The 25,923-nt window shown below is 28.8% G+C and overlaps 2 protein-coding genes across 4 annotated transcripts in view; one reads left to right on the forward strand and one right to left on the reverse strand.

Annotated features, from left to right (window-relative positions):
* The first annotated feature begins 86 nt into the window (after nucleotides 1-86).
* On the forward strand, nucleotides 87-19,582 carry LOC122499398 (tubulin polyglutamylase complex subunit 2). Of its 3 annotated transcripts, none has more exons than XM_043607732.1 (4): nucleotides 87-142; nucleotides 722-918; nucleotides 1,670-1,835; nucleotides 17,764-19,582. In XM_043607732.1, the coding sequence occupies exons 3-4, from the start codon at nucleotides 1,784-1,786 to the stop codon at nucleotides 18,285-18,287; spliced, it is 576 nt and encodes a 191-aa protein (XP_043463667.1). In that variant the 5' UTR covers nucleotides 87-142; nucleotides 722-918; nucleotides 1,670-1,783; the 3' UTR covers nucleotides 18,288-19,582. The 3 variants fall into 3 exon arrangements, with proteins under 3 accessions (XP_043463667.1, XP_043463666.1, XP_043463665.1); XM_043607731.1 differs by lacking the exon at nucleotides 87-142 and adding an exon at nucleotides 389-521; XM_043607730.1 differs by lacking the exons at nucleotides 87-142; nucleotides 722-918; nucleotides 1,670-1,835 and adding an exon at nucleotides 16,825-17,401.
* Nucleotides 2,076-25,923, reverse strand: part of LOC122499397 (cholesterol transporter ABCA5-like) — a 34,048-nt gene continuing 10,200 nt past the window's right edge. Inside the window, exons 2-25 of the mRNA XM_043607729.1 lie at nucleotides 23,668-24,109; nucleotides 20,849-20,969; nucleotides 15,422-15,589; nucleotides 13,826-14,004; nucleotides 12,825-13,029; nucleotides 12,517-12,592; nucleotides 12,188-12,341; nucleotides 11,863-12,049; nucleotides 11,643-11,786; nucleotides 11,370-11,520; nucleotides 11,221-11,294; nucleotides 10,568-11,020; nucleotides 10,149-10,498; nucleotides 9,645-10,051; nucleotides 9,313-9,570; nucleotides 8,964-9,231; nucleotides 8,717-8,891; nucleotides 8,263-8,599; nucleotides 7,874-8,148; nucleotides 7,654-7,800; nucleotides 7,153-7,526; nucleotides 6,832-7,039; nucleotides 6,362-6,701; nucleotides 2,076-6,266 (exon numbers count right to left, since the gene is read on the reverse strand). Coding sequence (XP_043463664.1) covers nucleotides 6,163-6,266; nucleotides 6,362-6,701; nucleotides 6,832-7,039; nucleotides 7,153-7,526; nucleotides 7,654-7,800; nucleotides 7,874-8,148; nucleotides 8,263-8,599; nucleotides 8,717-8,891; nucleotides 8,964-9,231; nucleotides 9,313-9,570; nucleotides 9,645-10,051; nucleotides 10,149-10,498; nucleotides 10,568-11,020; nucleotides 11,221-11,294; nucleotides 11,370-11,520; nucleotides 11,643-11,786; nucleotides 11,863-12,049; nucleotides 12,188-12,341; nucleotides 12,517-12,592; nucleotides 12,825-13,029; nucleotides 13,826-14,004; nucleotides 15,422-15,589; nucleotides 20,849-20,941 — 5,127 coding nt within the window. The 5' untranslated portion in view covers nucleotides 20,942-20,969; nucleotides 23,668-24,109 and the 3' untranslated portion in view covers nucleotides 2,076-6,162. The remainder of the gene's footprint in view (nucleotides 6,267-6,361; nucleotides 6,702-6,831; nucleotides 7,040-7,152; nucleotides 7,527-7,653; nucleotides 7,801-7,873; nucleotides 8,149-8,262; nucleotides 8,600-8,716; nucleotides 8,892-8,963; nucleotides 9,232-9,312; nucleotides 9,571-9,644; nucleotides 10,052-10,148; nucleotides 10,499-10,567; nucleotides 11,021-11,220; nucleotides 11,295-11,369; nucleotides 11,521-11,642; nucleotides 11,787-11,862; nucleotides 12,050-12,187; nucleotides 12,342-12,516; nucleotides 12,593-12,824; nucleotides 13,030-13,825; nucleotides 14,005-15,421; nucleotides 15,590-20,848; nucleotides 20,970-23,667; nucleotides 24,110-25,923) is intronic.

Here is a 25,923-nt window from a genome sequence, read left to right on the forward strand (position 1 = left end):
TTTTTGAATTTCCCGCCGAATGTAATGTTCAACCAATCAGAGATTAGGAAAGTATTGTTCTGCACAGACACGTTCCATTTGATATTCTCCTCTTTTGAATGTTGGCGTCCTTTTGTTGCTGCTCACTTTTCCTACAAAAATGGTAAGATTTTGTTGTTTTTGTTCAAGGAGTTTATATTTTAATTGTTTCTTTAAACGGGCGGAATGATATGTTGTAAAGATGCGAACAAAAATGGCGAATATAGTACAGTCTATGACACAAGATGTCGAGAATGTGTTTCACCATTTTCGTAGTCTTATTTTATCCACAAAAATAGTAACATTTAGTCATTTTTGCTCAAATTTTTCATGCTTCATTTGTTTTTCAAACGGGGAAACAATATTTTGTAAAGATTTGATTATAAATGATAAAATGGAACAGTCCATGGCAAAAGGGTAGTCCTCTTTCAGGGGTCACAGTAGGCCCATTGACGCACGCATTGTCGCTCCGTCTAAATTTCGCAAAATCCATAAGAATTTCGGTAAATCTTACTAAATTTTGCAGGTTTTCTCATTATTTCATGTTCCTCATCACTGTGTGTGCAGAGAATTACGAATATTTTCGATATTTGGGACGAAATAATGAGAAAACCAAGGAAACTTTTTCGACAATGGAAAATTTTCAAAATGGCCGCCATGCATTGACAATTGTAAAATAATAGTATTTTTTTACTTTTTTCAGATTTCTACTTGGTTGTCAGCGTGGATCCTTTGCAAACTGTTCCTTGCTGAAGTTGTTTAAGACTCGGTCTATTCATTTAAGGTTATGTTTCAAAATTTTCTGGAAATCCGGAAATTTTGATTCATTGCCAGAATAGGGATCTCCGGGGATTAAACAGCTTTAAAAGGATCATTTGCCGCCGAGAATTTCGACTTTTGGTAAGATTTTTTTTAATAATGGCAAAACGCATAGTATTTATAAGAAAATAGTTTTTGCCGACAATCGGCATTTTTTTTGCTTCCGGACGGAGAGTTTCTCTTCGTGCCCCCCCCCCCCTGCATTTTAGGTTATCGTTATCGTCAAAGTTGTCAAAGTTTATTAATTTGTTTAATTTTTTAAACCCTTCGAATATTTACGATTTTTGGCAATTATTAATTATATTGTTTCCGCGTACTATATATTGTAACCTCTTTTCGTTTTGATCTAAAATTTTTATTACAATTTTTTTACTTTTAGCAGTAATGTTTTCATAAAATAAATATATTTTTGGTAAATTTTGATTCGATTTCTGTCGTGTTTTTAATTTTTCTCTTAAATTCTGGTGGATTTACAGTGAAAAATATACTCATTAAATTAAATATTAGAAGTTTGCTAAATTGAATTTTACAATTCTTCTAATTAAATTAAATCCATTTTTATAAAAAAAATTTTGTTTTGTCAACAATAATAATTTTGTAGGTTAACTTCGATTCACACTTTGTTTATATTTTTTTTCTAATGGAAATTAAAATAATTATTCGTAAATGATAAAATATAAATATTTTCTTAAATGTAGAATTATCAATTATTAAAGTACAATGTTTTTAGAAATTTTTAATTAGAATAATTAACGAAAACTTATAATTACATTAGTAGAAAAACAAACTTTGAAATCATTTGCAATGCATTTATTTTATTTCATTTTTTCAGGGTCGCTTGTGGGTTAAGAGGACAAAAACATCAACTTAGCAGAATAATTTTCAAGTTTCGAGTCAGTGTCGGTGTGAAGAATATTTGAATGGAACAATATCAGAAACAGGAAAGATGCAAACTCTCAGAATTTCCCCTACGGACTCGCAGAAATCGTCAAAAAATGGTTAGTTACTTTTAAATTCATAAAATTATAATTATTTTGCAAAATATCTTTTTGATTCACTACTTTCAAAAATAATCAAAATTAAGACAAAAATGTCTTGGATTATTTTGATAGAAAACGATATTATTTATCAGTAATTTTCGTGAATAGGGATAAAAATAATATATACCTACAAGTAAAAAAATATTCTTTTTTATAAAATGGTAGGATTTAGGGAAATGAAATTTTAAGAAATCATAATTTCCAAATAATGGTTTTTATTCATTTAAAAATTGAAACAATAAAAAGTCAAGTTATATTCAATGTCTCACTAATTTTTATTAGTGAAAAAGCTTCTGTCAAACACTTCATTACATTCATTTTACACAATAAATATACATGCCGATATCAGTTTCCTTTGTTCCTTCGTTTTTTTTCATTTTTTTTTTACTTTTCTTCGTTTTTTTCATTATTTTGTGTATATGTGTATATATCAATGCGAATCACTAGAAATTGTTTTTGCAGATGAATAGTATTTTACTGATAAAAATGATTTCGTGGTTCCTTTTCATGTTTTCTTTTTAAAAAATCTACTTAAAATTATCAAAATTATATAATAAATATTTTTAGTAAGTTCCAGCGAATACGAATTATCACATAAAGCGCTATTATTTCATCAGTTTTTACGTTTTGAAAACGTAATTTTAAGTTGAACACATTTTTTTGCGTTAATACGTATTCACTATTTTACAGTTTACAATTTCTTTTTGGGAGTAACAATTTTTTAAAATATATATTATACATGTATAGATTAAAAGTTGTAATTTTTTTTTGTATGTAGAAAAATTGCTTTTGAAAGTCTCCAATGTAGACTTTCTTTTTTTTATGAAACAGCAAGGAAACTGAGGCAACATTTTCTCTCAATTTGATATTCACCATCCAATAAATAGTGAAAACAATTTTATTCATTAAGCATAATATTAGAAATAAAAATTTTGTATTGCTTGCAGATTATTTATATTTATATATATTATGTATATAGAAATTAATGCAGTGATAGTTTTTATAAATGAGAAAGAATAAAAATTGCTGAAAGCGCAATTTAATTTTTTTGTATAGAAAAGAAAACCATTGTTTTTAAATTTTGATAAAGTCGCGCAAAAACTAGTAACAATTGTTTTTTTAATGATCTTTTTCATAATTGACTAAATTTTTTTATATTAATTTTTAATCACTAAAAGGGCATAAAAATCCCTGTAAATGCGAATAATACGCACCTGCGTCTGATATTTTTATATTCAATACATTATGATTTTTTTTTATTCGAGTAACATTGTATTTACAAAAAGAAAATCCCATTGTGACAAAAAGTTTTTTTTTTCAAATTGCACTACCTAAAATTTCATCTACAAAATTTTTTTTTCATTCAGTCCTTGCAGTTGCGTTTTTTTGTGCTAATCGATCCCAGTTTTTCTACTTCTCTGTGGCAGATTTTTTGAAATCGATTAGCCATTATTTTTGCATAAAATCGTAAAAGAGTAGTTTATATTTTTTACTCTTGGATTTTGTCTTGCTCAAAGTATTTATTTTAATTTAAATTCAAATTGAATTTACAAATTAAAGTCAAATTTTATTTTCTTACTCGTAAAATCTTAATCCTAATTAAAATTCAATTTAAATTCATATTAAAATTTTGGAGCAATTTTTTTTCGTCTAGAATTCGACTAAGAATTTAATGTTCTTCTTTCGATTGTACTCTCACACTTTTTTACATTCTTTCTCTTTTTCTCGTGCACGCACCTAAGAATCAAAATTTTTTTCGCAAAAAATCATGTTTCGTTATTTACAAAGTTTTTTTTTTATCTTTTAGTCATTAGGACTTAAAATTAAACTCTTCAGCGTATTCAGAATTCTGTTCTGTTAAAAATATTTCAACAGAGCATTTTCTTTTAATTAATAGAAATAATGATTCTATTTTTATTTAATTATAATTATAATTAATAATTTTTTCTGTGATTTCATTTTTTCTTGTCTTGAAATTAAAAAAAGTGTTGAAAATTTCAAACAGAACGGAATAAATTCGTTATCACATCCCATTAATGAGATTAGATTAAAAATAACTCCCCGCATAGAGGAAGAAAATTATAATAATTAATAATTAATAATTTAGAATGTTCATTGCTTAATTAGCCTACTTACAATTGCTCAGGTATGATTAACATTCTATAATCTATGATCCGGTGTTCTCTTAAGATTAAGCAAGATTAAGAAAAATCCCTAAAAATGTATTATTTGATATATACTATTTTGTACAAGTGAAATGAAGTAATATTTGATATACGAGTATTTCTCATTTCAGTACACATGTCTTGGACATTTCGTCCGACATAATTTTTTTTTTTTCACTACATTAATGATAAATTCTAAACTCCCTTAATCATTTAATTTTATGAACTTGACTTTTGCGAAAGCTCTCTAAAAAAACAAACATGATATACACGCGTTCTTATTACAATCTCACGTTTACCTAAATTTTTCGATTGTGTTTTACATTATTTTTTCTTTTTTCTGTTTTTTTTTGTAACTTTATAGTTTATTATATAATATTGTTTCTTACAAAGATTCAATATTTTAAAAAAAGTATTCTCACTTTTTTGTGAAACTTTAAAAGGATTGCACTCTCATAAGAAACGTCACATTTTTTTCTCCCTTTTATATCTTTATTAATTTTAGTTACTTGATAAAGTTTCTATTAACAACTTTACGATAGTAAATAATTGTGTCCAAATTACAAAAGAGTGTTGAATTTTAAAAAATAATTTCTTAAAAACATTTTTAATTAAAAGTAAAAAAATACTGATCGTTTTTCTTTTATAAGTGGAACGTACAATCGAGTAAAAGTTTAAATATCACAAAACGAATTCTCTATTTCGATGATAATTAATATTGCTTAATAATTAATTCACTTTTTGTGAGACTCAGGATTATTTTTATCAACTATTTTATTTTGCCTTATTTTCAATTAACTTAAAATTAAATTATTAAATAATTTACTGCATTTTTATTTTACTAAATTTTCATACTACCGATGAAATTAAGTACTTGTTATAATTTCTTATGTTTTGAATTTTGATTATTTATTTATTTATTTTACAAGTTTGTGAAAAAATTTCTAAAAAAGTAATATGAAATGTAAAATTGCTAAAAAAGTTTCTATAAATAGAAATAATTATATTATAAATAAACTATTTTCGTGTTTCGTGATTAATAATTAAAAGAAGATAATGAATATTTGGAAAAATAAAAATGTCAGTAATAATTTAGTTTATAAGAATAAACTATATAGAAAAATTAATGACAAAAAATATTTGCCTCGAAGGTAAATTAAAATTTTAAAGCATTATAATTAATTGATTACAATAATTAATTTATTATTAGTAAATTATTTTAGAAATGGCTCTTCAAATTTGAAATGGTTGCGTTATTTTTTGCCATTTTCAAATTTAGAGAAGGAGATAAATTAAAAATGAGAATTTATCGATAATCACTTGCTTTTTCGTTTCTAACTAACATGTTTTAACATCTTATTAGCTTTCTATTTTGCATTAATTTTCATAAAAGACGTAAAAAAACGGTCCATTATCAGTTCTCGATGAAAAAACATGGTATTCCAACAAAGGCTTATCGGACGTTGACATTTGTTTAATATTTGCAAATTTTCATTTGCAATAATTTGTCAAATATAACAATGAATACAAAAGAGGAATACCCTTCATTGGAATACCTTCAAAAATCACAATTTGTTGGCTTCATTCTTTCACGATAAAATTTGACAAATGAGATTGTTTCTCCATAATTTTCAAAACATTAACACAATTTTTTTGTATTCTTCAAAGAATCACACGAGGGAATTTTAAAAATTGAAAAATTGCTTCCTCATGGAAGCATTGTTTTTTTTCTGTTAAAAAGCGATTAAGGCAAAAATTGCAGGAGAATAAAATTATACATATGACTCGAAAAGAAAAGTATCGATATAAGAACACACTTCCACAATGGTCCCTGACCACTCCTTATATTCTCGCATCATTCACTAGTTTTAAATCCCAATTTCAAATCACTTGAAACACTTGCTCTCAAATTGTCTGTGATTTTCGTTTCTTCCACAACCACTCAATCATTTTTTTAATTTTCAGTTATATAAGTTCAATCATTCTTGCAGGGACTTGGATCAATTTTTTGTTTTCTTATCATACTTGCGCGTTTCTCGAAAATATAATCTCACTCGCTTCATGGAATGGACTTATCATTTATCACTTTTTGTTTTTAAGCGTTAAACACTTTTTTGTCATCATTCCTTTTCGTTCATATCATCGTAGTGAGAGAACTTAAGGAACACTTGCTCCAATGTTGTTTGACTAAAACTGTATTCCTCGATATCTAATTCTACTTTAGCTGTAACAAAAAAATTTTTTCGATTTTAGGGTACAAATTTAAAAAGTAGTATTAAAATGTATGCAATAGTTTCTTTTCTTAAAAAAAATGGTTACCTTTTTCCAACTGCGTAAAACATTCGGCCAGCGAATGAACCGCATGTTGGGGCACAGAAAATACCAGTCTATCGATAAAACTTTCCTCTACTGTTGCATCGGAAAATAATCCCGCAACAAATTCTTTTAATCCTGTTATTCTATCACAAGACGGTGTTGTTGGAGTTGAATCACCACCCAAAAGTTTTATTTCCAAGGTATAACCAGCTCCATAGAGATTTTTGAGATGTTGAGTTGAACCAATACATCTCAGTTCACCTTTAACCATAATTCCAACTCGCGAACAAAGTGCATCGGCTTCCTCCATTGAGTGGGTCGTTAAAATTGCACCTCTGCCACCCTAATTGTAAAAAGAATTGATTATTTATAAAATTATTAAATTTTGTCTTGATGATAAAGTCGAATTCTTTATTCGTTATTAAATTTTGTTTCTGTCATTTTTGTTTGAGTAAGGAAAAAATTTGTTGTACCTGAAAACTAGCTAGAATTGTGTCCCAGAGGAACCTTTTTGATCTTGGATCCATTCCAGTGCTTGGCTCATCCATAAGAACAACTTTTGGTCCTCCTACCATTGCCATTGCAAAACTGAGTTTTCGTCTCGTTCCTCCCGAACATTCCTGAGTTTGTTTATCGGCATGTTCGTAAATTTGTAGACCGGATAAATATAAATCTACAATTCTGAGGAAGGAATTAAAATAAGAATTAAAAACAATGAAAATAAAAGATAACTTCCGTGTAGACTGTCAAAAACATGATTTTCTTTTAAATTATCAAATTTTTGTGATAGTTACCTATTGATTTCGACCCAGGGAACACCGCGAATAGCAGCGTAACATTCTAAATGTTCCCTGACTGTGATATTTTTCCATTGAGCATCATGTTGAGGACAGTAACCCATTTTTCGAAAAGCTTCATTCATGTTGGAATTGATATTCACTCCGCTAATTTGAACTTTTCCTCGGGTCGCTGCTTCTTCCGCGATTATTATTTTCATTGTTGTCGTTTTTCCCGCTCCATTGTGACCCAATAAACCGAAAACTTCACCTGGCTCGACGGCCAATGATAAATTTCTCACCGCCAATTTGGATGCAGGTGCTGCTTGTTGTTCACGTTTTGTGCAACAATTGCAAACTCCCACTTCCCGTTGGTACTCTTTTCTTAAATTCTGAAACAACATTTTTCTTAAATTCTGAATATTGATGATTAGCTTACAAATGATTTATTTATATGGTTCTAAAAGATTGATGGTTCTATAGGTTATTTAAACTTAAGGTTTGTTACTGATTGCTTACTTGAACTAAAACAACAGGAGGGTCTTGAACAGCCGAAGAGGTGATTAAATTAAAAACTCTCTGTCTCTCATTTTTCACGTCCGTATCTTCGTGTTCTCCAATATCAGGATTCTCCATAATTTCCTCCCCAATTGAACCACCATTTCTCTGAAAATTTGTCACATTGTCAGAATATTGTGGATAATTACAGAAAAAGAAAAGATAATTACAGAAAACATACCGTGAAGTATTTAAATAAATCACTTATGTTGCCACCACTCTTTTTGATATCTAGTAGTAGTAGAACAAAGAACCAAACTGGACAATGAAGAATAACTCCGACACCCATGATAATTATTTCACTCGTTAAATAATCGGATAATGTCAAATGTTGACAAGCCGTGTTTATTGAGCACATTAGGTGGACTCGATCCACATAATACACAGCCGCATACGGAACGTACATTGTATTTAACAGGGAAAAAACTACATGAAGGGCAAATGCTGCAGTTCCACCTGAAAAATAATTTATTAATTAGTAATTATTAAATTTACACTATTTTAATTTGCATCATTTGCATATTTTAATTTAATATTTTTAATCTTTTCTAATAAGTCTTTTTTACTCACCAAGTCCCAACATGTCTAAAATCATGACAAGCACAAATGGTATGAGTCCAAAAAATGTTGCAATATTCGGCAAAATACTTTGAGCTGAATCCATTTTGTCGAAAATATAACTTAAACATGTGGAAAATAATATTGACGATGGACAATAAAGCATGAGTAAACTTCCGAGAGTGAGAAGTGCAGGAATTTCCTGAAGTGATGGAACATCAAAGAGGAATATAATTCCGAGTATACAGAGGCAAATGATGCTCATCAATCCAACCAAGACGATAAAATACGTGATAAAGTACATCGTAAACGAGAGACCATTCACGCGGAGTTGATTCTTTGCTTTTATCTAAATTGTATCAAGAGGAAATTGCGAGTTAAAATTTAATACAATCGGGGGCTATATTTGAATTTACTTCGAAGGGTTTGTAACTAATTTTTATGTTCTTTTTGTGGAAAAACTGACCTCTCGATCGTACACCATGTCCACTGCTAGAGTAATTGGTACTAATACAAAATCCATTCCGATCAAAACTGCCGAACTAGCGACACCGATATTAAATTCCAGGGGTTGTGATGTTTGTTGAAATGGTCGACTTGTAACGTTAATTGGATCTACATCGTCTGTTTTCTTCAAAAGTCTGCAAAAAGAAATTTATAATTTCCATATCTGTGAAAGTAGATTAGATTTTGACAGCTTATATTCTAGTCACCTTAGATAAGAATTTGAGATAATATTTGCAAGAACCGGTAGGGAATGTTGCATTGTATCATTGTAGGTAATTGTCAAATTCAAGTGCTCATTGTCCACTGAATTAATATTTAAAACAGCCATGTGTGGTGCCATATCAAGAAGATCGGCGTACTTTCCCTTAAATTCTTCCATATAATTCACGTCTTGTCTGATTTGATTTAATAATGGGGAAATATCGTGATTGCTTTGATTGGAGAAGAGAATTCTCATTTCGTCTCTATACGTGTCTGGAAAAACAAAGGGTATTCGATATATTCAACTAAATTTTAATTTAGGTAATAAAAATATTGTAGAAATCGTAAATTAACCATTGTTGAGTGGCAGACTCTGTATTCCCATGTCAACTTTCTGAATACTGTTTACGTACAATCCAAGAGCGACGAGGGCAAGTGGAGCAACAATCATAAAATAAAGAAGTTGAATATTCCGTAACAATCTTAAAACTCGTAATCGCAACATTGCGTAGAGAGTTTGGAGACAGTTAGGCCGGATTTTAATGGGGTCCAGACCAAGGCCAAGTATCGCGGGGTTTTTCTCGTTTACACCATCCTGCATTTCACTGGCTCCTAAATTTCAATTAGCAATTAATAAATATTTTATTTTTTATTTTGTATTTAAAATTCATTTAAAAATAACAAACCTTTCACTTGTCCATCGGCTTGTACAGTTGCACCTTCATTTTGTAAACTTTGATAAGACGTACTCTTTGATTGTAACGATAACGAACGACTTAATGCTCGATTTCGAACCATTTTCTTTGATAAATTATCCATTGTACATTCGGTTTCCTCATCTTTTTCTAAATGTAGAAAAACTTCCTCTAATGTTGTCATTGAAACGCCATAACTACTGATACCCAATCGTGCAGTTCTCGTTTTGATTTCCTGCTCAATGGCTGAAAAAAGTGGTGCAAAATTTTCCACTGAATTGTGCGGTAAAATAAAACTCAATTCCCGGCCGTGTCGTCTTGCTTTTTCTGCTTTTGAGACGTGAGACGTTACGAGACGAGTTATTGCATTTTCTCTAGTGTTTCCTTCTAGAACGAGACTGTAAAAAGGGGTTGAAATTGAATTTTTTGTTTGGAAAATTTTGTTTATTTATTTATTTATTTTTTTTCTTTGAAAGAAAATAGTTTTTTACTTACGTTAAGTGATAGCCAATTCCAAATTTGTTTTTGAGAAACAGAGAGCTTCCACAGCATCTCAATTTTCCTTTACTAATGACGGCTTTCCTATCGGCCAATATATCGGCCTCATCCATAAAATGTGTTGTGAGCAAAATAACTTTTCCGTGTCTTCTCGACTGTAAGAAGGACCACATTTGTCTTCGTGAATAGGGATCAACTCCTGCTGTGGGTTCATCTAGGATTATTATTTTTGGATCGCCGATTATTGCAATTCCAACCGATAATTTTCGTTTTTGACCACCGCTCAAGTATTTTGCGAATGTGTCGGCCTTTTCGATTAGATCGATGTCCTTTAGGGTTTTTTTTACCTAGAGATGAAAGAAAGTCGTTAATTTCTATTTAGACCAAATGAAATTAATTATTAGCAAAATGATTACCTCTGGCTCTATCATGGACCTTGGAATTCCTCTGACGGCAGCAAAGAACTCAAGATGTTCTCTTGGTGTTAGGAGATCAAATAAGATGTCATGTTGTGGACAGACCCCTGTCATGCTTCTAATCATGTGCATATCATTAGAATCCCTAACATCGTAACCAAAAATAAATGCCGTCCCTGCTGTTGGGGCTGTGAGTCCTGTTAAAATATTGAATAATGTAGTTTTCCCTGCTCCGTTGTGCCCTAAAATAGCAGTAATCTGTCCTTCATAAATCGTTAAATTGATGCCATTGACAGCTTTCGTTTCTGGTCTTCGACATTTGTGATACGATTTATACAAGTCGACTATCCTTATTGCTTCACGACCCTTCATTTCTCGCACCACTGGCTCTACGTCTCGATTTGTCTCTTCTCCTGGGATAAAGGAATTCGATTCGCCATTTGATGTGGGTACCTTTAGACATTTCTAAAATTAATCGTTTTTTCCCCTCTTCCCCTTGCACTTTTCGTTTAGATCCGAAATTGTTTAACTTGCTTTTCAATCATATTGAGATTAAAAAAGTAAGATGTGCCGTATAAAGATTTACTTAGACAATTTATAAAGATTGATAATTTAATTAGTAAAATAATAATTTAGTAAAAAGTAGAAATTACCCTTTGAGGCTTTTTTCGACACCAGAAGCCGGGAACGAAACAAAACCAGGCGGGTCTTTTGATGCCGTATTCACCTGTAAAGATCAATCAGTTTAGAGATTGGAATTCATTGAATTTTGAACTTTTTGACGAAATTTAAATTATTTTACTTGGAATAACAGAGTCGAGGTAATATGCCAATAATCCATAGAGGAAAATATCTAAAGTCAGCATTACAATGCTGCCACCGAATGGAATTCCTGGACCCGACCACAGATTGTCGAAATTTACACCCTCGCCTTGAAGATCCAGCACAAGGGCCTGTGGGTGAAATTGTCATTTAGGCTGATGCAAAGTGAAACTTAACTATATTTAACATTTGCTGAATTGTCAATTTCGCATTTGCTAAATGTAACAAAAATGAGAAATGATGAAGAACTTACCTTATCCATTGCTAAAGCGACACATGTGGGACTTAAGAGGGAAACTACCCAGAAAGCTATTGAGCTGGAATCATCGACGAATACTTGAATGAAGTACACAAGACTGAGTATAGTAACGGCGAAATTTCCCAGAACACCTGCGGTCTATAATAGAGATAACGATTTCACTTAAAAGTTAGCTTTTCGCGATTGCATATTGAAGTTTGTAAATTCAGCTTACACGAGACTTGTCGAAGAAGGGCGTTATCATAAAAGCAATCATGATCACCGAGAAACTGTAAAGTACCACGAGCAAGAATATCGGTAGGAAATGCGTATGCTGAAACATTTGTAGTGTAAAAAGTAGCACAACTGCCACCGCTGAGAGCAACAGAACGAATATTGCATAGATGATAAACCACGATAACCTGCAATGAAGAAAAAAAGGCTAAGTACATTTTTCCGGAAAATAGAAATTACCAAACAGGATAGTAGTAGTATTAAGTAGTAAGTAGTAAAATTTAAGAGTGGTGGCTAAACTGACTTGAAGTTTTCGATTATCTTACCAAAAAACAGAATCCTTTAATCCCATGATTTTCATACCCTCCTTGATTTTATTTTCCTTCTCGCCGACTATTAGAATTAGGAGGTAGGTGATAAATTGAGACAGAGCAACTACCATATAGAGTGGAATTACCACCCTAAAAGCAAGCATCCAGTCTGTGAAAATAAATCGTCTTGAAATTGCTTTTTTTGATAATTTTCAAAAAGTTTAATTATTCCATTTGCGAAACTATTCTGGTGTCCATGTTTTTAAATTTATATTTCTTGCTCTCATCGAAAATGAGAAAATATATTAATAATTATTACATAAAAATGAAAAATATTTGCCTACCTGCAGTGAAAGCTTCCTTTGGAAACATTTCTAATTTTATACCAGGCACTGTTATTTCATTATTCTTCGTGTCTAACTGTAATGAGAAAATATAATTCTCCGTCACATCATAGTACAAATTTAAAATTCATAAAACTTGAAACGAACTTTTTAACTCGGCATGATATTTAAATTAAATAATCAATATATAAGAAAAGAGAAAAAAATACTTTGAGGTTTTTTTAATTATTTGTATGTTAAAGACGATATTATCGTTGTTATTTTTTTTCTCACGAGAATATTATTTTAACTTGAATAAATAATTTTACTCTAATTTTCGTAATGTCCATGATCATCTGCAAGGCCATAAATCCTGAGGTGAAGTAATTATTTGCCGGGCAATTTCTGCCAGTTTCTATTGACAAAAGTCCACCCATCCAATGACTGAAATTTTTTCGACACGTAACGGGTGATGAATGCTTTTCTGCGGGAGATGGGGGCATTGTATACGTAGGATTTATTCTTATTTCATATCTGAAAAAAAATATTTAATTAAATTTTTATTATTAAAAACGTGATAGATTCAAATTTACTTGGAAATAAAAAAAAATAAAAACTTGGAAAGTTAGTTAATATAAATTATAGACAAATGGAGAAACGAATGAAGAGATGTCTTTTAGTATGAAAAAGTAATTGTTTTATGAGTAAAAGTAATATGCTAAGAGTTGAGGGATTATTGTGTGGACTCAAATTCGCGGTAAACGTAATAATTTTCAGTTTATAATGTGCTCTTTAGTATAATTTCATTATAAAGATATAGACAAACACATTTTCTACATGAGCGAGATAGAAAGGAAATGTTCAACAGTGGCTATATGGATTTTATAGTAATTGGGTTAAGCATCGTCGCACGATATAATGATAGCGTTAAGTTAGCATCTCTTTAGTTTGGAGAAGAGGGAATTTCAAAGAATAATTAACAGGCCGATGAGGGAAATTGGTTCTTGATTTTCAAAATTGAAGGTTTATTGTAAATATCAACTAGTGTACTTCCTAAACTAGTGTATTTCCTAAAACTGAATCATGAAACTGAAGTTCTGATTTTCGTGGATGTAGAAAGAATTTTCTTAAGATTAAAAAGCAAATAGTTTTTGATAAAAGGAACTTAATTTTTATTCCCATTACATTATAAACAGATTTTTAATCAAATCGGAAAGAAAGTTAAGTACTGGAATCAGTTAAAATTGTAACGGATTCAAGAGTGAAAAAGATTTGGGTATTCTAATATTTATTCTGCTTTTTGAAAAATTCACTTAGAAATAATACTTACGATAAATTTTGTGATATCGGTGAGGGATTTTCGAAAATAACTGCTATTGGTACACTGGCAGGATCTCTCCAATAAGCTGCTTGTAGATCATCCTTTGTGTCGTACGTCATAAAACTTAAAGGAAGTTTTCGATATTCCCACGTGCTCATCCATAAGGTATTCATGGAATTTAAAAACGTCTGAAAAGATATTTATAAAAATTATCAAAAAAAAAAAATGTTTACATAGGTGTTGGGATTTTTTTTCCAATCTTCATAGTAGCAAAAGATTCTTCTTTTTATTTTACTGTTTGCTTCAATATTAATGAATAATTTCATTATTTTCTATTCAATGGTTGAAACATTTTGAGAAAATTAATATTATCGACTTCATGGTACATATAGAAAAAAAGTTTGTCGTTTTATCAAAATTGTAAGTTGTATATTAAAGTCATTTTGCATAATACAAATGCCCTAGTTAGTAATATAAAGTATAGGGTAACTTATTTACTTAGTAAAAAGTTTTGTTTTGAATTTAGAAAAAAAGAAACAGGTGACTGAATTATAATTTAATTGCATTTTATTTATTTGTGAAAGAGCTGGGATTTATCAAAATTGGCTTCAATTTAAAATTTATATTGTCGTAAATTTGTCATGTTTTGAAAATTCGTCATAGGTGAAAAATATTTTAAAACGTTTGCACCTGTGAAGAGCTTTTAATCTCAGTGAATCATTTAATGGCACTAAGCCAACTCTCCCCCTCTTTACTGTCTCTCTTTCTCTTTATCGTTGTTAAAATACGTATTGGCAGAATTTTCCCGACTTTACGTTTCAAATATTTTCATCTATAATTATATATTTTTTGTATTTATTTTTTATTTCTTTCTTTCTTGATTCTTTTGTTAAATTTTCAGTATCTATTGTTAAAATATATCGTATAAGTCTCGTTTTGGCTAAGACAACTGACATTCCAAATATATGTTAAGTTCTGAGGAAACTGATTTTAAGACTTAAAGTTGGCTTTAAAAAGACAAATGAAATTAAAATTGGCAATTAAAACAAATCCAAAAATTGATTGAATTTTCTATAGTGCATTTATATTACTAATGGTGTATTAAATTTTATGCTTTTCTTTCGAGTTGTTTCTGCATACAACCAGTAATGTGTGGCGTGAAACTTTATTTGTTTAGAAAATGTATAAAAATAAAAGTGGATTCTTTTACGTGTATGGATCGATCGATATGGTTACGAAAGCACTCATAAAGTTTACGATTTCACCCCCTAAGAAGCTGTTGTACAGTCAAGTTTTGCAAGTAAATGCGGTTCAGTATTCCTTCTAATGGAAGTCCATTCCCCTTTTGCAAGGGGAGACAGGACAGCAGAAAGGCACCAGAAACTTATATCTGTTTGTCAAGAACTTAGTAAAACAAAAATAATGTCATCCTGTAGAGTCTCTAAGTATTTAGTAATCTCTTGTAAATTCTTTGACGTGAAATTTGCATTATTTTTTCTCTTTTGAAACTACTTTTGGATTTTCTCTATTAAGAATTTAGTTTCGTTGGTCGATTTTTTTCTTCTTTCGTGGAATTTTGAATTGATTTTTTTCTGGTATACTTACTTGAGTTTCATTTGAATTAGGAACAACTGCGATGGTTTTGTTGATATCAAAGAACTCGAAAACATCCCCTTCCTGCCTTTGAGTTGTCATTGCTGGATAGTTCGGATTAGGAATTAATACCTTAACCACAATCAAAATCCCCAGGATGTAAAGGGGCAGAAAGACCTCCTGTAAAAATAATGTCAGACGCATTTTAATATTATTTTTAATTAATTATTAATGAATCAGATAATTAAAGTAATTATTAACAAAACAAGTGACTGAAATATTTATTAATTTATAAAATAATTTATTGAGGAAGAAAGAAAAAAATTAAGAAAGCAATTAAATTGCTTTTAAATTAGTAAATTTCACTAATAAATTAGTAGAAATTACTGTTTATTTAGTAAACTTTACTAATTCAAAAGCAAAAAGTCAGCAATTCAAATTAGTAAACATTTTTAATTCAGGTTTAGACAGTAGATTTCTTTTTTCAAATTTTTTAAATTCTTTAATTGAGGTTTTTAATTTAATTACAAATTACAGTTAAAAAAGAGATAACGACTCATATTAATAAAATAATTAATAACAAAGTAGTTCAAGCAGCTAATAATTATGTAGTATTTTTTTCAACAGAAGTTTTGTACAGTTTTACGGACTATTTGATGTCTGACCATATTTTCTTGTACTACTTAAATTTAAGTAAAAGAAACTAGACACCATCTAATTGCTTTCTGAATTATTTTTACTGATTTTCACTAAATAACAAATTTTGTTTATTTACTAAATAAATAGATTTCTTACAAAATCGGTACAAATCGAAAGAAATTCTCTATCTAAAAAGAAGCATAAATATATTCCTCTGGACAAAACGAAAAAAATCCTCTAAAGAAGCATAAACATTCCTCTCGAGTTGATAAATGTTAATAATCATTTATTCTCGTAGTGTGAATAATTATTCCGTTTAATCGCTGGCAATTTGAAATCTAAACTAATTATTAATTCCCAGAAGAGGAAATGCATTGTTAACCATAAAAAAGCAGTTGCCTGCGGAGGGTAAATATATTTCATGACGTTACATGAGTGAAAAATAGTGTAAAAAGAACGACAACTAATAAATAATGTTGTGTGTCTATATACAGATTAACAAAGCTTTTTAAACTGTTTACAATTTTTCGATAATTCTTTTTTCAAGGAAAATAAAAAAAAAATTATACCGGGGATATATTTAGTTAGTAAATTTTATTAGTAAATTTACATTGAATGTTTATCTTCATTTTTATGAATATTTATAACATTATTTACTTTTGATATGTATTGAATGAAAAATATTTGCTCCGGAAAATGTATTTTTCATGGAACGTGAAACGAGTAAAGATGTCTTCCATTTGCGTTGCCTTGGTAATCAACAAACTTTAGCCCTGCGAAGTGAAATTCGATTTATCCGACTCTCTCGTTGAAGATTTACATTCAGTTGTCTTTTTTTCTTTGACAAAGTAGTAATCAGAATTGTTATTATTCAAAAATTAAATGCGATTTTTTATTCTGTAAGTATATGTTGCAATATTCAGTAGAAAGGAAACTAAATATTAAATTAATAAATTAAAAATTGTTTGTTTTTTGTATTTTGTAAATACATGAAAATAATCGTAGTACTATTACATTTTTGCAATTTCATTTTCACGCAATATAGGGAATAAAAAAGAGAGATCCTTTTTGAATGTCATTGTAGAGAAGAGAATATTTAAATAAGGAAGATGTCTTTTTTCGTGGACGTTGTAACTGAAGATTCGTTTTATGAAAATCTCATGTTGGGCGTGATGAAAATTTTGGAAAATAGTCCGTGCGTGAAAAATGTTGAAATTGAGATGAGAAGTCCTTGTGATAGAGTGGCACTTTCCACTTGGGAGCAAAGGCATTGTTGTAATTTACCTGAAGAAATGAGGAATTTTTATGCTTCGGTAGATGGATTTCTTTTGACTTGGAGTCTCGATATTGCAGGTATAATTAAAACTTGCTAATAATTTTTCATTTTTTTGTCGCCTTTCTTTTTTCTTTATCTTAATTTAATTATTTTATGCAACATGAATAATAATTAATAAACTCTTGAATAATTGTCTGAAACTTGTTATTAATTAATCAAATGAAAATTAATTAATCACTAGAAATTCTTCTATTTAAGTAATAAAATATTAATTAATAAGTGACAAAAGTTATCGGTTATTTTGAGAAATTATTCTGAAAAATAACGGTTATTTAGTAAAGAAAGTGATAATTCTGAAAAAAATAAAAATTCTTTCTCGGAAATACGATTTTTTTCTCTAATTAAATTCTTGATGCTTTTATTTTACTGTTTGCAAAAGGGGAGGAATTTCCAGTTGGTAAAATGGAGATTGGTGATCTAGCATCTTTGAAACGTTTTGTGGGCACTAAAGAACAGCAAGCGACAGCGGAATTGAATCGACGTGAAGGTCTTCAACTTCCTTCGTTCAGCCCACGTTGCAAGCTCTTTGAAATTGGTCAATGTGGTGAAAGTAAAATTATTCTCGTTTATCAAATTGCCTCTGATCAAGGTGAACCTGGAATATGGCTTTATCATGAAAGTAAATGTCAATGGCACTATATTACGAGTAATTTCACAAATTATTTTCGTATGATGTTGGTACATCTTGGACTACCACTGTGGCAATATTGCGTTGTTGGTCTGTCATTACCCACATGGGTGGAGCAAGTGTTCTTTTTAGTTGGACCACATCTTCTACCGACGACGATAAAATTTAAAGAAACTCTTTCAACCACTCTTTGGAATGAGGGTCCTATCAATGTCATTGATCCGACAATTTTTAAGGGCAAGGAGAGTAAACAGAGAATTTTGAAGAAGAAGTAATGGAGAAGTTTGCTCGAATTTTTAGGTGCCTATACAAATTTAGTGTCAAATTATACAAATTTATTAGAAAATGTTTAAATGCAAATTATTTGTAAATTTACTTTGAAAGTATGTGAAGAAGTTAACTTTAGAAGTTAAGACATTGTTTAGATGAGTTGTCTTCTAGAAGATAAAGTTTTTTATCTTTCGGAATTTTAAGTCTTGAATAAAAGATTTTAACTAAAATTTCAATAAAAAAATTAAGGGATCTTATTCTTTTTTCGTAAATGAAATAGTTTTGTTAATAATAAAGTTTGATAAATAAGTCAAGCGTTATTGATATAGTCTTTTTGTGGATGGTACTGATTCATTGATCGTAAGTGGAAAATGTCGAGAAATTTGATACAGTAAAACAAGTAGTCGAGTATGGTGGATAATATACATTGTTACATAATACACCTTTATCCATTAGCGAGTTAATAATTTATCATTTGTTTTGACGAATCCTTGGCCTAATTGGCACTGATTTTCAGACAAAAAGTTTTATCAGTCAAATTCGTAATTTTTTTAAGCATAAGTTTCTGGTTGGCAAACAGTATTGGCCACGTGACAGTTTATAATCGCCTATTCGTCGCCAGTGTTGCATTCCTTTACCTTTTTTTTACAGCATTCAAAATGTCTGCATTGGATGGAAATTATGTTTTTGAAAACAATTTTATTTATTTGCCTTTATCCGTACGTTAATAATTAGCTGGTTTGTCCATTTTTTTGTTCGGTCATTTTATTTTTAACAGAAGCATTGATTTTGTGGCGCTGCTCTTGTTTTTGATTGAAAGTATTTTTCTTTGGTTTCGTACAGCTTCTTTTGTTTAAAGCTGAAAAGGAAGATGCTTTAAATTTTTCCTGTCGTTTCGGTTTAAAACGAACATTACTTTTTGATTCTGCACCTCTTGCTTTGGCTGAGATTGAAGCGTTTCTCTTTAATTTTGTGCCTTCGCTCTATTTTTGACTAAAACTGTAGCATTTCGCTATTGATGCTTTTATTATTACTACTATATTTTTGCATGAACCTAGAGTATTTCCTGGAGCACTTCAAGCTTAAATAGGTGTACTGATTACTCACGAACTGCATTCTGGTTATTTACATTTTTAGTACTGAGTTTACTATTCATTACTCTTTACATTTAGTACTCAATTCAAAACTTTCATAAACCATTTTCTCGCTTTTTTCATACGTTTGGTTTCTCAAATTCGCTCATTAGTTTTTTTTCAATAGACCCTTTTTTCAAGGTATTGATGAAATAGTCATTTGTTAGAGTTTATTGACGTGTACGAGAATTCTATTTTTCATTCCTCTTTTGCTTATTGACGAAACTCTCCTACGAAATTTTACTAATAATCAAAATGCAGACAAAATTAATTATAATATAGTCGTAGGAATAACTCATTTGTAAAGATGCATGAAGATACTTAAAAGGATAATAATTATAATTAATGTTTGTAATCTTGACGCGATAAATTATCGAATTTTATAGAATGTGGAATAATATTAATTTATAACGTCGATGGAATTTTATTGAAACTATTTCATTCAAGATTCGCGTTTTTGGATTCGAGCCAATAATTGTTGGGGCAATGAATCGAGTATGTGTAATATAAAATAGAAGAAAGTTTTGAATCGTGAGAGGATCATGGAGGAAGTTATTTACTTAGTAATGAGAGAAGATGCTGCTTATGATTCTCTCTCCTCATGTGAAAACAGGCAAAAGTGTGATTATACTTTTCTTATTACATGATTGAAATTAGTTTCTTCTATTTTTTTTAATACGTATTAAACTGGAAAAAATAAATATTACTTCCAGTTCAATTCAATTTCTAGAATTTCTAGAAAATGGTTTTTTTTCAGAAAATGTTTCTATTTTCTGGAATCAGTTTTTAATATTAGAAGTAAAAAATGTTAATGTAGTTATTTCTAAAATCTTATGTTTCATTAGGCTGAAAAATTATAAAATTCCTGCAGTAATTAGCATTTTTCATTATTAGAAGCGAATGCGGGCATATTCCGTTCTTGTTGCGGTGCACAGATACCAATATCTGATAATCAATACCACTTTTTCCAAATAAAAAACCTTTTCTGTTTTAGATTTCAGGGGTAATTATTAAAAAGGAATTTTAAATATCTAATTTAATTGAATTGAAATTAATTATTTTTATTTAAATAATTTCACTTTATATAATTAGTTATATACAACAAGTATGAATAATGAATAGTTATAGAATAATTATTTATAATAGTAATAAATAATTATTTGTAATAATAAAATAGTAGGATTAATTTTTAATTGCAAAATAGTGAATGTTAGTGAAAAAGTAGTTTAGAATTTTTTCTTTTAGTTAATTAAATTTTTTCCATAATCTAATATTGCTTACAAAAGGAAATTTTTACTGTAACATCTCTTTTTTCATTTATTTTGAAATTTTCAATGATAATCCTCTTGATATATTATAAATTAATTTTCGTTTCTTCATTTTCAAAGTAATACCTTTTTTCTTTGACAAAACAGTTAGAATAAAAATCTTACCGCAATTGTCTTTCGTTTATCCCTTTTCTTAAGAAGAACATTTCTGATCAGCATCGCACGCAGCTGAGACCAAAATACTCCGCAGCCCCCCATTCTTTCTCCGCTCCAGTTTTCTCAGTTTCTGTAATAAGAAAAAGAATTTTAATCTAAAATTACTTTTCTATCTCTTTTCTTGATTTATAATAATATTTATGAAATAGAGACAACTTTTTGGAAAATTGTATATATACATATTTCATTATCAAAGTCGAAATTTTGTTTCATAAATAAATTATTATATATTTTAGCCCTTCATAATTAAATTATCGAATAAATTGTACACAACATTCCTCTTGTGAATACATTGCATAATTTGCAACACGTGTTTCTGGCAAATATTACATATTATTTTGTATTGTATATGTTCACGGTTCAAATATAATATGAAATGTATCACTGACATTCATTAAACGTTTACAAGTGAAAATTTCCATGTAGCTACCCAAGAATGGGAAATATATTTTGTTATTAAAATTATAATTCAGGGTTTCCTCTCTGTTAAAATTTAGTTTGATATTCTTTGTCAAATGTCACAGTTGCGAAATGAGGATTTCTGAGATTGGGTTCTTTTGTTAATTATAGAGAAAAGAAATTATTGTAGAAAAATTTTATTTATTATATATTTAGTCCTTTATAATTAAATTTTTTTTGTTCTTTTTGTAAGAATTTGGGATTGAGGATTTTTTTTGCTTTGAAAAAAATGTGCAAAGAAATTTTCTCTCGAGGTGTAAAATGAGTTGATTACACGTATAAACCTGAGAAGCGTGATAGAGCATGAAAGAAAAATAATGATAATTTGATCATTATTATAATGATGATAAAATTTGTGTTCGTTATCATCTTTTTTAGTCTCTATGTTTCAACTTGAATTTCATACCTTCTCGTGGCCTTATATGTACTGAAATGGGCACACAACAATCGATAACTTGCCATTTACACGGCTCAACATTCGTGCACCTGTATAACACTTAATACGAGGGGAGGAGGAGAAAAATGTTTTGTGCATATTATGACATTTAAGAGTTATTAATAGTCGAAAATAATAATCATTTTCACCAGTAGACATTTTTTTTCTTAATGGAAATTATAAATCTACTTAATGTTATTATTTTTATCACTGAATAGAACATATATTATGATAGGTATAGCTTTAAGTATTTTTCTTACAATTCATTATATTCTTATCCGGAAATAATTCCGGCAAGAGGTTTTTAATTAACTTCTCAGATGATATCAGCTTTTATAGGAAGAGTGTCTTTTATAAAAGTTTATTTATGATCCCGGCTATAAAAAAACGATCAAAGTTATTATTTTTATATATTTTAATATATATTTACTTGGAGGAAAATGGTGTAAAGTTTTTCGAAAAGTTTAGTGCGGTGATAAAACGTATTTTTTTCGAAAATTGTAAACATTTGTCAGTGTTTTGCTTAATTCTAAAAGTTAATGAAAATGTTTTAACTAAAAGAGTATAATAACAGTGCAGTGGTTAATGGTGTTTCTGTTGCGTAATTTACAAAGGATATCTACTATCTGATTCAGTTTTTACTATACTGAAAATTTTAGATATTAGGGAAAATTTTTTTTGTTTTGTTTCGGCTCAAAAAAAGGAAAAAAAATACTTGTAATCAATATAAACGTTGTTTATAAATAACTTGGTGCATGGGAATAAAAAACATGAGTGTTGAATACTTCGCTTCAATTTTATATGGTACATATATTTCTGTTGTTGTTATAAATAATTTATGGATGGAGCAACCATAGAATTGAATGATATATCAATATCTGGTCATTATTGACTATTTTATGGTCACACCAGACATTAAATGTTTGTGTCAACTGGAGAAATGGATGTAGGTAGTGATAGGAAGTAACTAACCATAAAAATGTTCCGAACACGTTTTTCAAGTTTATTTAGAAGCTTTTCTTGTTATTTAAAGAAAGGAAGGAAACAAAAGAAGGAAAAAGAAAGAAAAAGAAAAAAAAGAAGAAAAGAAAGAACATAAATAGAATAGTGCAGAAAGAATTTTAGGGGGAATAATAATCTGAGCTTGCAAGGAGTTGGGAGAAGCGGCTCCCCACCATGCGAGCGATTCTCCCCACTATTTGGCTCCCTACCAATGGTGGGGGGTCGCTTCTCTTACATTCGTACTCATTAGCTTCTTGATGGTACAGAATTAAAATAAAATCATTCTCCCAGTGCCTATTAACATATACTACATTAAATTGATTCTAATTAAATTAATTGAAATGAAATTTATTAAATTCATTAAATTCATTTTACAGAATTTATTAGTACGAATGTATTTAATTTAAAAAAAATTATGTAGGACAAGTGAAAGTAAATATTTATTTGACAACAGTCAAGTAATATATTAAATTAAAATTGTAACGAATTCGAAGCTAAATATAAATTAAGATCCAATTAATTGTAAATTAAATTAAAATGTATTTATAATTAAGACTACCGAGTGATAAAGTGAGGAAATTACATTATTTTCCATTTAGTTAAAATTAATTTTAAAATGAATGAAAATGGAATCAAATGAAATTTATTTTATTAAATTATCGTTAGTTATTATTAAACTGATTATTAGTTTAATGTAACTAATTTTAATGTTTAATGTAACGAAATTACTTTAATTTTGTTTTCCGTTTCTTTCGAGCTCGTTATCTGTTTTATATCGTAATACAAGACGGGAAGATTGAGAACATTTTCCTGAATTAAATGATCGATGATGAGGGCGTGTTTATGAAAAAAGGAAATTGAGGAAACTTACTTCCTTTAGGCTGTGTAGGTAGATAGCGCGATGGGCCTCCAATTAATTGAGGCTCCGTACTGAACTTGTCTGCTGGTGCTGCTGTTGATGGTGTCGCTTTTAATTAATCATAATTCACGAAACCTCCTATGGTACCGACGACCACACCACGAGGAGCGCACATGGAACGTTTTTGTGCACTTTTATTGGCGCGTCGTGTCATCATTATGCAATAATAGGCACTCTTCCACTTTCTTCACTATATTTTTATAATTTTTTTTTTTTTTTTTAATTATTTTCAATTACTTTTTTTTCTATTTCACAGCCAAATTTTCAGGATTGCACTTTTTTATTAAAAACTTTTAACGATCATGCACTTTTCTTCGCATTATCGTCTTTGTTTTATTAATATTGAGGCACCCAAATTGTTTAGACTCCAAACTGTTAGTCCTCTCGATTCCACCTGTAAACAATCGTTGATTCTTTTATTAAATTATGAATTAAAATTTTAAAAATTAAAATTAAAATGTTATTAATTACATTAAAAATAAGTATTAAATTAAATTAAATTATCAATTAAATCAAACTATTAATTAATTTTATTAATTATTTTTTTTATTAATTAATTTTATTTAAAATATTTAAATATTTTTTGTTAGATTTATTAATGGTTCGTTGTAGGCTTAACAATAATAGTTTTCGTACTTCTTTGTAAAACAATAGAAGACTAAATATAACTCTTTTTGTTGAGTATACAAATTATTAACTTTAATAAAACCTTGTGGCTAATAATATAACTGTTTTTATGATAGGTGAACGCCCTTTGTGTAAATTTCAGAGAAACAACGCTAATGTCTAGTTCAAATAAAAAAGGGGATATAGGGCACGCACTTATTTTTAAAGGGTTAGGGGTAACTTTCAAGATCATTAAGGTACCTACACAATTAAGTGAATACAGACAGTTATACCTTATTTGACGACACGAATTTTTTATAGAATCAATATTTTAGACTAGTCACATTTATGAAATGAAATATAAATATATTAACTATTTTTATACATTTCATAAATTTAATACAATTAATACATTCATATAAAATATTTGTTTTAAAAAGTTTTCTATTCCTACGAGATATTTCTTATTTTTGGAAAATTTTTTTATTTCGTAAATTTTTCTTTAAGAAAAGGACATTTTGCTTTTAAAATAAGAACATTTCTGTTAGTGTAAAGATTACTTTTTTTCTTTAATTAAACAATTTCGTGTGAAATGAAAATTTCTTTTAATTTAAAATTTTAATTTAAAAACATTCTTTAGAGGTGTAATGTTTAATAAAGTTAAATTTGTAATTTTAATTAAGATCATCAGCTGTAATTAAATTGAAGTACCGTACGCATATAATTGTTAAAATGAAATATTTGCAAAAAAAAAAAGAGAGAATCTGTTAATAAAGTAAATGCCTCTCGACTAATTGTTAAAAATAAAAAATGAAAGGAATGAGAGTAAACATTTTTGTAATTCAAAAAGAGAAGAATAATTAGGAACTCGCAATTTTCACAGTTATACGCTTATGACACAAGTGAAAGAATTAATATTTCCATGTTGGAACTGTTTTGTTTTCACAACCCAATTTTCTAAGTACTAAAATAGAAAGTTAGAATGTAGATTTACAGAAAGGTTTGAAAGAAATATTTTTTTTCTTTTATGAAAATATAGAGAATATTATTAAATATTCAAGATATAGTCTTTTGAGACGGTTAGTGAACAGTTTATAGTACTTGCATACATATAGCAATAGATATAAAACCGCATTTTTAATTTACATTCATTATTTTCATTAGACCTAAAGATGGAACGAGAAAAAGTTTTTTTTCAAAAGAATTAAAATATTACCGACTGATATTTGATTCAAATTTTAAGAAATTTGATATTCTTTGAAATGATAACGTGATATTTTCTAATCGGGGAAAATTTCTATGAACACGGAGTACTTCATTTAATATTTTAAAATAGGTTAAGAAAATGTTAAGCTTCCTTTAAAATTTGAATTAATTATTGGATTTTCTTTTTAATAGAACTATAATTTTTCTTATCAAAGGTTCTCCTTGCATTATCATTATAAAACTTTAATAGATTTTTATAAGAAAGAGGAAAAAAATTAATTTTTTTTAAATCAGAAAATTTTCTCTGAAATGATAAAAGAAAAGTATTTTTTTTGGAAAAAACGCCTTAAATGACGAGAAAGAAAACTTTTTAATGTTTTAAATAGGTGAAGTAAT

This window comes from Leptopilina heterotoma, unplaced genomic scaffold (assembly GCF_015476425.1).
Source record: "Leptopilina heterotoma isolate Lh14 unplaced genomic scaffold, ASM1547642v1 Lhet_167, whole genome shotgun sequence".
In the NCBI taxonomy this organism is placed as follows: Eukaryota; Metazoa; Arthropoda; class Insecta; order Hymenoptera; family Figitidae; genus Leptopilina; species Leptopilina heterotoma.